General features: G+C 37.1%; 2 protein-coding genes across 3 annotated transcripts in view; one reads left to right on the top strand and one right to left on the bottom strand.

Annotated features, from left to right (window-relative positions):
- Positions 1 to 12,712, top strand: part of IL1RAPL1 (interleukin 1 receptor accessory protein like 1) — a 1,302,015-nt gene that overhangs the window by 754,158 nt on the left and 535,145 nt on the right. The window lies entirely within an intron of this gene.
- LOC308494463 (transcription factor SPT20 homolog) lies at positions 9,128 to 11,503 on the bottom strand (the record flags this gene model as incomplete). The annotated part of the gene is made up of 1 exon (XM_081042244.1): positions 9,128 to 11,503. One exon carries the CDS (start codon positions 11,501 to 11,503, stop codon positions 9,128 to 9,130), a length of 2,376 nt encoding a protein of 791 aa, XP_080898370.1.

Below are 12,712 nucleotides of genomic sequence, written 5' to 3'. Positions count from 1 at the left end.
ATTTGCACAAAACACTTGACACCCTGGTTGGTACATAATTAGTGCTTGGTTGTTATTTTTTTCTGAAAGTCTAATTATAGTATAAAACATCACTTTTTTGCTCTTTGCATTCAATTTCATATTAAAAATATATAATTAATTTTGGGGGAAGAATCTCCTAATACATATAGTGTACATTCTGGATTTTTTTTTTCTAAAAGTGGATTTTGATTTACTCTATTATCTTTATATAGATAGCAAAACTTTCATTTTTTTAGGCCAAGGATTCAGTCTAGAAATCTGTGGACTTGGTGTCCTTACATCTGTGCTCTTACCAAAGCTGATCTGCCATCATCTGTGACCCTCAAGATCCATCCCTGTTTATAAAGAGAATTCCAATATCATTTGTCATGGTTCAGCCTGAATAAAGAAGGATTTTAGAGAGGGAGATAGTTGGTACTCCTCTTTCATTGACTGCCTCCCTCCCCGCCACTGTATGCTCTATTTCTATTTCTCATCAGCTATATTTAATATGGTATTAAAGGTATTCTTTGCTGTTTTAAATTTATTATATTTTTTTCTTTTCTGGAAGTTCTAAGAATTATTTATTTCAAATTAGGCAACTTTTGTAGACAGATACAGAAATATCTATATGCTTGTCTTTCTTTGTTTTAAAATTGCTGATAATTCTAATATCTATAGTTTCACTAGCAAGAGTAGAGAGAGAGCTCTGTGATTGCTCATGATTCTTGCTCAAGGCACCTTGTTCCTTTTGTGCTGAGTTGTTTGTTATTTTTTTTTAACAACCTGAATGTTTTTCTTGGAATATTATTTTGGGGGATTCTTTGAGGCCTAGGGTGAAGGGCAACTCTTCTATTAATAGAAAGGATTTCCATTTGCCTTGGTAGGTGCCTAAGGTGTGATCACTCTGGGATCACTGTCAATTAAATGAAATTCGTAGCTTGAGGTTTTTTTGGGACTACCTAAGTAATATGAATTTGTGCTATAAATCTGCCTTAAGGATGTCTAAGGGTTGGGGAGGGTCAAGTTTAGTTGTTTCATCCTTTTCTTGTGGTTGTAGCCCTTAGCTTTGCTGGATGAGGAGTCTCTTCAATGTGAGATTTGACTGAGCCCCCTATCTCTACCCTTCCAGATCTATGCCACCATTAAACCTATGCTATGGTGATTGGGATTGCTAGGTCCAGTAAATGCCCTCAGGAAAATATCTTTAGTTGGCCACTTTACTCTTTGACTCTGGTTTTACTTAGATTTGGGCCTAGGGATCTTGGAAATTATTTGACTTTGAGGGGAAAAAAATCCAATAGTTTTACTATTTTCAGTGGGAAGATTGGTTCAAATAACTTAGCTTGCTGTATTACTAGAATTAGAACTCCCCCACTGTTTCTCATATAGGAGTTTTCTCAACCAGATTTTCTATTTAACATTTCAGACTGCTTGGACATAATTCTCATTTTCTGACCTGACTTTCTTGCTACTGGCAGCTTTATTTCTAATCTCCATTTCAACTTACTTTTTTTCCCCCTTTGGACAATTTCTATCAACCTCAAACACCTTGAAATAGTTCCTTTCATTAATGTGGTAGAAGATTTTACAAAAAATAATCTTTAAAAAACCTCCAGATGATTTGACTGTGTGATTTAAGAATGAATGCATGACTTTGGAGAAAGAGTCAGGACTTTGCAAATTGGGTGAAATAAAAAGATATAGTGAGAAATGCATGGGTAGAAAGAGAGCATTATTGAAATGATTGACCAGACCATTTAAACTGTCAGGGAATTAAATGAAGCCAGGAAAGGGGTATGGAATATAAGCTGATTAAAGAAGGTAAAAAAGGAAGGAATGATGGAGGAACTGGAAGCACAGCAGCCTGTGTTAATCTTGGGGAATTCTATCCTGTATCCAAATTTAAGGGGAAAAAAATCAGTTAATGAACATTTGACTATGGAACACATAAATCAAGGCTGGTTCATAGTCTTCTCTTAGAACTAATTATCAGATATGAACTGTAACAAAGGATCTTTTGACCTCAAAAAAGTATTCTTGGTACATTTACTCATCAAACCAATACCCAGAAATAATAGAGATATAGAAAGTTAATAATATAAGTCATCTGATACTTTATGAAATTTTTCATCTGGAGATAATAGGGAGAACAAGAGAAAGCATGAATCTCACTGTTATTTCACGTCAGATTTTTTTCCTGCTATTCTTTCTCACTTGGAACAGTTTAATGTACTACAAATGAAAGAGGATATATTTGATTATATTATAGATTACAATTTATGAAAATGTATATATAATGCCTATAAATAATTTTTTATTTCTACATTTCTAAGTTGTTTTAAAATTTTAAAATTACTCAGCCACCATTAATCAATTATTGAACTACTCCTCTGTCTTTGGCCTTATGGTGCTTTGCATATATTTTCCCATTGAGTCCTCAGAAAATCCTATGATGTAGAAATTATTATTGCTATTTTATAGGTGAAACTGAGATGCATAGAAAATTAGTAACACATAACTTTATTGTTTATGAAGGTCTTCCACCTATATTTACTTTCATGTGCATTTTAACTGTGATCTTCATACCAAACCAATGAATTGGGGGAGATATTTTTACTCATTTTTCATATATAAGGACAAAGAGGCTCAGAGCAGTGAGGAGACTTGCCAAAGCAACCGGCACACTGATACAGATGGAGGTCAATCTCAGTGCTTCTAAGTCACAATCTACTAATTTTTATACAGTGCCACACTTCTGTGAAAAATAAATGATGATGATGATGATGATGATGACAACGATGATGGTGATAATTTTAATGGTTTTGCAGAACTTGGGGTTTATAAAACCATTACTAACCAATAGTTATTGTATTTAATGATATGTATATCTTATATCCAATGCCGTGAGAAGAACCCAAGGGATGAGTACAATGTGTGAGGAGTTCTAGGAAAAATGGAAAAGTAGACTTTATAATTCTAAATGGCAGTCTGTATCCCAACAATATATTTAGCCTTGTCAGATACATTTGTTAAAGATACTTTTATTTTTGATGTGCTCCAATGATTACAGTCAGGAAATATTTGTGACATAAAGCTATAACCCCCAAATAGTAATTCTTTCATTCTTCTGAGATATCAGAACAATGTGGTTTGTAAATTCAGGTGTGATGTTCAAAGTAAAAAGGAATATGTGACATAAGCCATTATGCTAATTGGCTGAAACTTTTTTGTTTTCATTTTTTATTTTTAATATAGACAACAAAGTATGGCATGGAGCCATAGCATCAGAGGAAAAAATATCTATGAGCCATTAATAATTCCAATATTCAGTGTAGTACAACCCTGGAGTTTAAAACATGTATATAGTAATAAGTTAAAGAGTTTAAATAACTGGCCTAGCTCAGGCAACTAATAAATAGTGGGGCTTGGATTTAAACCCATCTATCTCACCTTAGCTTCATACTCTAAACCCTTGAACACTCCACTCCCGACAGGAGATTTCCAGGATTTAGAGTTTGGTAAATTGGCAAACTGAGTGTCCTAGGATCATACTAAAATTGCAGGTTTTTAAATTCACTGAAATGGTTCTTAGCCATGTAAGTCTTGAGGCACAGATGGAGTAGATTAGTCAGGAAATAATTATAGGGCTTGAAATTTAAATAAAATTAAGTCCAGATTAATTCTTGCTCACAGACTTTACTATTTCATACTTTCGTTTCCTCTTTGGGTGTGAACACAAATGTAGTATTTTTAACTTATTATTTCTGTCAAAACAAATTTTTAAATGCTGATTTTTATGTTGTTTATAGTATTTGGCTGAATCAATGAGTTTTTATTTGAGTTTTCCAAGTAAAGCACTTAAATAGAATTTCAAAAGCTTATCTGTTTTGTATCCCAGAACTTCAGACAACAGCTAGCACGTAGTAGTTTCTCAATAAATATTTATTGAGTGAATGTATGGGATTAATATACATTTATTATTAATATTAATTTGCCCATCAAATGGTTTTTTAGCTACTATACAAGGTTTTTAATCAAAAATTATTTCTGTTTTGAAGAAATGCTCAAATTCTGATACGTCTTTCTCCTTAATACAGTATCTTTCTAAAGCCTCTGGTTAAGGGTGTTATTGAATATATGTCTATAATGCTTAATGGAAAATCTATTAAACCTTAAGACAGTGATATGTACCATCCTACATAATGTGTTTTCCCAACTGATTATGATAAAAAATAAATGACTATCAGAGGTGAGAAATTACACTATCACCTAAATCGAGACAACTACAGCTGACCTCCTCTCTAGAAGCCAACTACTTGTTGACTGATTTAGGATGGCCTCAGTTGGAATAACTGGGTTGGGGAGGCTAGAATGTAGCCCTTTGAGACTTTCATCCTCCAGAGGCTAAATCAGGCATGTTCTTGTGTCAATGGCAGTGGAACAACAAAGGGAAAAGTAATGTACTGATTTAAGCCTCTGCCTTATGACTTCTAACATTCCATTGGCCCAAGCAAGTCACGTAGACTCAGTGTGGAGGTTACATTTCAAAGGGTATAGATACAGGCAGGAGTGAAGAACTGGGACCATTTACCCGACCAACCTACCATACAAGCTTAACGAATTGAATCTATTTTCATAAAGTATATCTGGCATTTCCACTATAACCTTCTGATTCCCTACTTAGAACTAATTTCTAAAAGACAAAATATCTTAAACACACACACACACACACACACACACACACACACTTTATTTTCTGCTTATCTTGTATTTTTTGCTATTACAATTCATTAGCTAAAATATTTCTGTAGAGACTGAGCAAAACAATAGCAGGCTTTTAAATAGACCTGTCACATTGTATTGACTTCTTGTTTGGTATACAAGGTAAATATTATCCACATGGCATTTATCAAATAAAATGTGTGTGTGTGGATATTTTATTTATAAGCATGCATTGCAAGAAAAGCACATATTTTAAAAATAAAAATGAGCTGATCATTTTACAAACATTCTGGTTGCCTATTATAACGAAATTGTGTGTTAAGTGTCACTCTTAAAGCAATGGAAATGGCATTTGCATATCAATTTAATTGCTTTGGATTAAACATTGAAAGATGAGAGCCAAGAGAGCTTATTAAGCTGAAATGAGAAAAAGTGATAAAAAAGTAATATTGTGTCAACACTACATCTGGAGGTCTGTTGCTAATTCCATTTTAAATCCTAAATTGCAGTGTTTCTTCAAATTATCATCGAATGCAATAGTCTCGAAATATCACAAAAAATAAAAAGGTTAATGCATTAATTGTGCTTCATAAGTACAATTTAATTTGAAAGCCAAGCTAGAGTTTTCACTACTTTGATAATATCTGTTTGTTCTTAATGTACTAGATTGGAAGCTTTTAAGATATTATGTCTCATTTATGCCATGTCTTTAGGGCTTTGACACAGTCTGTCCTGTGTTATTAGATGCTCAATAAATATTTGTGAATGAATGAATGAATGAATGAATGAATGAATGCAAGGTGTGGCAACCCCTTATATGTAGTTACTGTTAAGCATTTTAGGTGAGTGGTTGAGCACTGCTGATTCTGATTGGTGCCTACCACCATATCCACAGGCATCCTTCCACTTTGAAACACCTTGCTCGCTGACTTCCTCCTTCTTTGCCTGGGGGAATCATCAGTCATTAATTACCTTGAGTCCTACAGCCCCCTACATTGAAGTAGGCTTTGTGGAGTGGGTCCTGTGTGAGGCAACTTAATTTGCAATTCAGGGGATCTCCTGTTGAGGTGTTTGATGTGGGGTTTACATTACAAACTACTATTTGTTTGCTGTGTCCAAAGTATTAGAAAACTGATGCCACATCATTTTAAAAATCAATGATAATGCGGATCTCATTCCTTTGTATTGGAGAATTAGCACCACTTTTAGATGGTCCCTGTTGCTCATTGGAATGACTTCATGTTTGCAGGTAGCCTATTGTTAGAGCATCTAAAACATATCCTTTAAATTTGGTGAGAATACTCCCTCCGTTTCAGCTATTCTGGAGAATTTATTTTATGAAATGTTTCAACAGCTTACAAATGTTATCTTCTTTAATGCTTGTAACAACTATGTGAAAGTGGTCCTATTGAATATCTGCATTTTGCAGCAGAGAAGTGAAGTGACTTATCGATGGTCCCTCAACTAGTAAGCCTCAGAGCCAGGTTTGGAAATTAGACAGCCTAGCTTCAGAGGGTTGTGCTCTGAACAATCCCGCTATGAGAACAAAAGTGACTAAGGCCTCTGAAAATCAAATATTTTGTACACCACATCTGTTATATGGTTGTTGCCTTAAATTTTTAATGGTGGTAAAAAACATATTATAAAATTCGCCACCTTAACCATTTTTAAGTGTACATTTCAGTAATGTTAGCTATATTCACATGATTGTGCAACAAATCCCTAGAACTTTTTCATTTTGCAAAACTGAAATTCTACTCAGGGAACACTAAGTCCCCATTTTCCCACTGCATCTGTTTTTACATCCCGTCATCCCAAACATCGCACTGCACTCTAATAAGACTCCTTTAGATTATTATCACATGATGTAATAACAGGTAAACAGAGACAAGAAAACATTGTTTTATTTGCGTGGATTAAGTATATACCCAGAATTCAAAACTTCTAAAAAATACAAATACACAAGAAATGGGATGTTCTGAAATAAAAAGTAGTATATCTTAGTGATTTGTGTTCTTCTTGTTCTTCAGTGTCATCTTGGAATTTCACAAGAGAAAACTTTTCTGTTATAGCTCATCAGAATGACCTATGCCTGAATCATAACTTCAGGAATATTTTCTAGGTCCAAAGCCAAGAAGACAAAACTGTATTTCATTTTCTTGTTTCTTACATATAAGTATTATAGTTTTAATTACTATTTAGTTATTTGAATTAAAAATAACTTACAATAAAATAATTATTTAATTATTTCCTAGTTTTACAATAATAAATCCCATTAGTACTCTTTTGATGTTTTAAAAAGACAATTGTCATATTCAACACAAATACTGAGAGAACATAAATATGCATTACATATATTTATAATTGTATATAGTAAATTTAAATAATTCCAGTAAGAGTACTAATACTCTTTAAATGTATGCGAAGTTATAACAATCTATGTTGGAAAAATAAACAAAAACTCTGAAAAGTGTACTTAGAATGATGAACATTTCGAATTCTTCTTTTTCTTTATATTTACTATCATATTTCATCTGCAAATCACCCTGTGAAATAGTTTGAAATATGTTGTACTAGAGAATAATATGGAAATAGACTCAGTCTCCCAAGGGGTGGTGCTTAGGTTGAGTATTAAATGAGAATGGAAAGGAGTTTCTCGTTGAGGGTCTGCACCATCATATGGAAGTGAGGAAGAACGTGGCACACCAGGGGCACCAGTAGTTAAGCATGGCCAAAGCGTAGATGTGAATGGGGAAGTGCTAGGAGATGGGGAGTAGTGACAGGCAAAATCCAGATCAAAAAGGGCCTTTTTGCCAAATAATGTAGTTTGAATTTGATTCCACAGAGTATGCAGAGGCAAAAAAGGATATTAAGCAAAGTAGTATAACATGATTAGAAATGTCACTGATGAAAATACTGTATCACAGATTCATTTGCTAGAGTCAGGACTCATTCTGCCTCCAACTTTTATGTACTGTTACCTTGGATGGACCAATAGGTTATTCTTTTCAAGCAACCTTCAATTCCAGAAAATCAGGAAGATGACATTTTTGAGTGATATAAATCTTTATACTTAGCTATAAAATATTTTTCAAGTATCACCTGGATGTATGAGTTTACTCAAGTTTTGGGGGAGAAGGAGGTTTGATGAAGTCATTTGGTTTCTTACCTGACAGTATTATCCTAAAATGTGTTGTTTAGAAGCTGCAGGAATCATTTGTAATTAGCAGACATATTTCAAGATATGTTCATATAACACTTATTCACTCTTTTCCCTATAATTCCCTACTGTAATTTGTTTCATCTGTTCATCTACACTTATCATTTTTAATTCACTTGTCTATTATAAGTCAAGAAACTTTCACCTTTTCTCTCTTGTGATTATTATCCTATCAGATGGGGACAAAATAATTGAGACGAAATAGAGGAGCAAGATGAATGGCAGACAGCAGGTGCATTTGTATATTATAAAGTGTTTGCAAACTAATAAGCACCACATGAATAATGCATTTGTAGAATATTGTCTGGCAAATGATATTGAGTTGTATATCCAAATCATTCCTCAATTACTGAAGAATGAATTACAAGTGTGTAATGCATCATTTTATCAGACAGACAGAATTCAACATATGGGGCATCTCGATAGAGTAAAAGGGCTACTATTTATTAATAGAGGATTAAAATCTCTCTATTTATATCTATATATATATGTGTACATCTATGTCTATGTCTATATCTCTATCTCTTTATGTTTATCTTTATATCCATATCTTTATCTATATATAAATAATTTCCTTGCTTATTTTTAAAAGTCTAGAGGTTTGTTGCTGGTTTTTTTTAAAGAATTAAATCTCCATGGCATATTTGCCATTGATTCTAAGGTTGACTTTTATGTAATGTAACAAAACTATTATTTGCACTAATATTATTACTATAGTTTATTTTCAGCAAAAGTACTTATGTTTATTTCCTTCTAATATTTAATATTTTGTTAATTAAAACTAATTTAAATATAATTTAGATTTCAATATTTAATATATCTTATTTATATTAACCTTGACAGTAAACTTAAAAAAATGCATACTATTATTTACGTTTTCCAGACAAGGAAGGTGAGATTCACAGAAGTTAGGAAATAGACTTAAGGTTAGTAAATTGCAGAGCTGGGATTTTGACCTCATGGTGGCTAGCATCTAGTCTATTCATGTTTGTTTCCATTAAATTATTACCCTGTTTTTATTTAAAAAGCATAGTGTTGTGCTTCCGTGTAGTTTGTACAGTTAGCAATGTAAAATACGGACACATTAAAGACAAAAATGAAGTAAAAACTACAAACCCTTTGAATCAGTGCTTCTGTATTTTGTTTAGTTTTGTTTTAAACAGAAAAAAAGTAATGTAAGCCTCAGGATTTGCGAGTGGTGGACGGGCGTCTATTCTTGTGACCTCTTGACTGGCTTGCTCTCTGCTGACCCTGGCCCCGCTGTGGCTGAGCTGTTTGGGCTGCTGCCATTGCCACAGGCCCTGGGTGCTGCACGATTCTCAACTGCACCTGCTGGAGCTGCGGCTGCTGCTGGAAGGCAGAGGAGAGCAGGACCATCTGCTGGGGAGGGTTTTGCCTGGGTGCTGTCTGAGCAGAACCATGCTGAGACAACACAATGGCCTGGGGCTGCAGAAAACTTCCCACTCCACTGAGGTTAATGAAAACAGCTTGCTGACAAGGTAAGGCCGTTACTTGACTGGTTGAAACTTGGGCACTTGAACCCTGTAACACCACTGGCTGTTGAAGATGCAAAGTTGTAGGTTGTTGAGGTTGTTGTTGTGGAATCAACGTATAGACCCATTGCTGCTGAGGCTGCTGTGGCTGCTGGGCCCACTGCTGGGTGTTCAAAATGATGGAACCTTGTGGGACCTGGAGTAGAGTTAAGGGCCTGAGATCTGAAGCGGGTTTTAAAATATACTGTGCACCTATTGGAGAAGGAGCCGGCGGTGCAGCGGACTGTGCATTTGGCACCTGGCCTCCTGAGGACAGACTGCTGGCATTCTCTCCTGAAGGATCCCCGGCCCCAACGGTAGAGCACTGCGCTGGGTTGGAACATCTCACCACAGTCTGGGTTCCAACAACAGGACTCACCACTTTGATGACATTGAGGCCAGCAGAGCTGGCCTTGACCTGGGTGACCAGGGCACTTAGTGATGAGCTGACAGGGAACGGGGTGGCTGCAGGGAGTGTGCTGACTTGGTTCACTTCCACAGAGGATTTTTGGGCAAGACCTGGTGCCTTAGATGCAGGAGCAGGACATATAGGTTTAGGAAGGATTCTTACAAGCCGTGGAGTGACTCTGTTACCTGAGGAACTCTTTCTCTTCCTTGAGGAAAGTGTGGTAGCTGGAGGTGTGTGTTTGACTCCCTTCCCCAGTACTGAAGACTGAACTGATGTGGCCTCAGGCTGTTCTCCTTCTTTCTTTGGACAAAGTTTTCTGAGGCGGACTGAGCCACTGTAGCTGCGTGACATCTTGACTGGACGTTTGGTCTTCTTCTTCTGGACCAATTCCTTGGACCCACCGACTGCCCTGCCAGCATCAGTTTTTGACCCAGGCATGGAACTATTTGAATGCTCATCTTGGGAAGACTGGCACAAAGGTGTCTGTCCCTCATATCTGACTTTTTCATCACTTGACCTTTCCCCAGAGATAAATGGATCATTAAGCGACTGCATGAAGGGCAGCTGTGTTGTCTGGGACTGATCGCCAGCAGCACATCCAAACACAAAATCATCTTTGACCTCCTGGGCTGGCCAGATTGTTGGTTGTAAGTCGTCATATTTGACAGACCTCACCCATGTAGCATGTTTTTCCACGACTGCTTCAGAAGAGACCTCCAAGTCGCAGGGTCGCTGTTTCCACGTATCTGCACAATTTTCTGCTTTGGAAATCTTGAGGTCATACTGCTGACTTGCTTCACTTTCTTTGCTGTTTTTGCAAGAGGTCGATACTCTTAGCTCAGGAGATGATGGCTGAGGAGGCAGCTCCTGCTGCCGACTCGGGGAGGCTGCAGAATACCACTTCAAGCTTCTCATTGGGTAAGTGTTCATCTTCTGCTTGTCATACAGCAGCCTGTTTGCAGTGCAGGCTACCGAGACAGAAGGCTCAAGACACAGTGGTTCAGATGTCGCCAAGAGCAGCTGGCTCTCAAGCAAAAGTTTGTCTTCCTCGGTCCAATTCTGGTTATCGCTGGTAATGGACTGTATGTCGCAGGCTAACGTCTGCATCGTGGGACGTAAGAGAATATGCCTGCTTTGGTAACCCGGGCCTTCCGTATTACTGGACTGCCTATAGTCCCGTATTTCTGCTATGACACACCCACTGTGAAACATGTTAACGGGACATTTTTCCAGGAGATCCAACAAAACGGGAGGTAATTCTTCTGCATCCAAGTATCCAAGCAGTTCCCCTTCTTCGTAAGGCAACTGAATGGTCTCTGAATAAGATCCATCTAAGCCCTTGAGCATCAGTGAATAGCCCTCCTTTCCTGGGTATAGGTTGACCACTAAACACGACAAAGACTCTCTCATCATAAGCTTGTCTAACAAGTTCACATTGCTTATTAATTCCTCCGCAACCTCGGGCTCTTTTTCACATTCCTCAACATATATGTCATACAGTTTTTCATGGAGAGATCTTCCCCCACTAGGGGAGTCTTTCCGTGGAGGAGGTCTCTGTTGGGCACTTTCAATGACATACTCCGCATGATCCAAAGCTTGTTCTAAAGCTTTTTGCATCGTGGGGTGAAATAGGGCCCCTAAAAGAAGAGGAAATATAAGTGCGTTGATGCACGGCGTGAACATCCCATCTTGAATATCAGTGTATACTTATGTAAAGTACCCCAACTCTACAGTGGGCCACCATCCTAACTTTAATACGGACACCAAGGTACCCACCCCCAAGGAAGCGATACGCAAAATTCTTACGAGTTCCCCAAAATACCTGTGTCTGTACAGGATACGATCCCTGCGCTAGGCCTCGCCTTGAGTCGTTGCCCGTAACTAAGGCGGAAGTCCACGCGGGGTGGGGGGGGGTGGGGGGGCTTATGTCACACAGCATTCTGAGCGCCTGTGATGCTTTCAGGCTGTACCGGTCACCGGCTCTGTGATGTGACGTCCAGTGATCAGCACTTCCTGTTCTTGTGCCTGCTCTTCCCCCTGGCGAGTTGAGCCAGACATCCATGTCCAGTTCTGTTCATTCAGTTTTACAATATAATGACCAAAACCATTTCTGGGGAATGATGCAGTATCATCCTCCCCCCTTTTTTAGTAAAACAAAGAACAAAGAATAGAAAAACACAAATATAAATATGTTCCTATGTACTCTCCTCCTTCCCATAAAATAAATGTATGTAAGTTCAACCAACAGCTACTTTTGAGAATGAATTATGAGGGAGGTAATAGGATTAATAGGATTGAGAGAATAAGACCAGTGACAAGTGGCTTACCATGCAGGAGTTCACATTTTCCTTGGAGAGGCAAACAAGTAATCAAATAATCTTTGACTTTTGGACAGAGTAGTAAAGGAGAAGAAGTGCTAAACAAGGGAAGTGAGAACAACTATTCCCAAAGGTGGTGGTAGTTGAGCTCCTTAAAGGATGACTATAAATGGAGATTATTGATAACCCTAGTAATGTTTTCTGAGAAAAACTGGTTAGAAAACTCAGACCATAGTAGAGAAAGGGATAAGCATGTGTTGAGAAAGGAAGGAGAGTAGTTTACAATACAACTGAGAAATTTTTATTAGTGAAGGGATAGAGGTTAAGATACAGTAGATTTAGAGAACACACATGTGCACACAAAGAATACCTCTGTATAAACTCTCTCACTACACTAATGTGTGAGGTAAGTATAACATGTATAATGACTTTATCAATAATGTCAATTTGGAATTTTAGGAAAGGATGAAATCTTTCATGTAGACTCTTATTTAACAAATGAGAAACT

Source organism: Rhinolophus hipposideros, assembly GCF_964194185.1.
Source record: "Rhinolophus hipposideros genome assembly, chromosome: X".
Taxonomy (NCBI): domain Eukaryota; kingdom Metazoa; phylum Chordata; class Mammalia; order Chiroptera; family Rhinolophidae; genus Rhinolophus; species Rhinolophus hipposideros.
The sequence above is the reverse complement of the archived record's forward strand: the minus strand, read 5'-3'. Positions and strand labels throughout refer to the sequence as shown.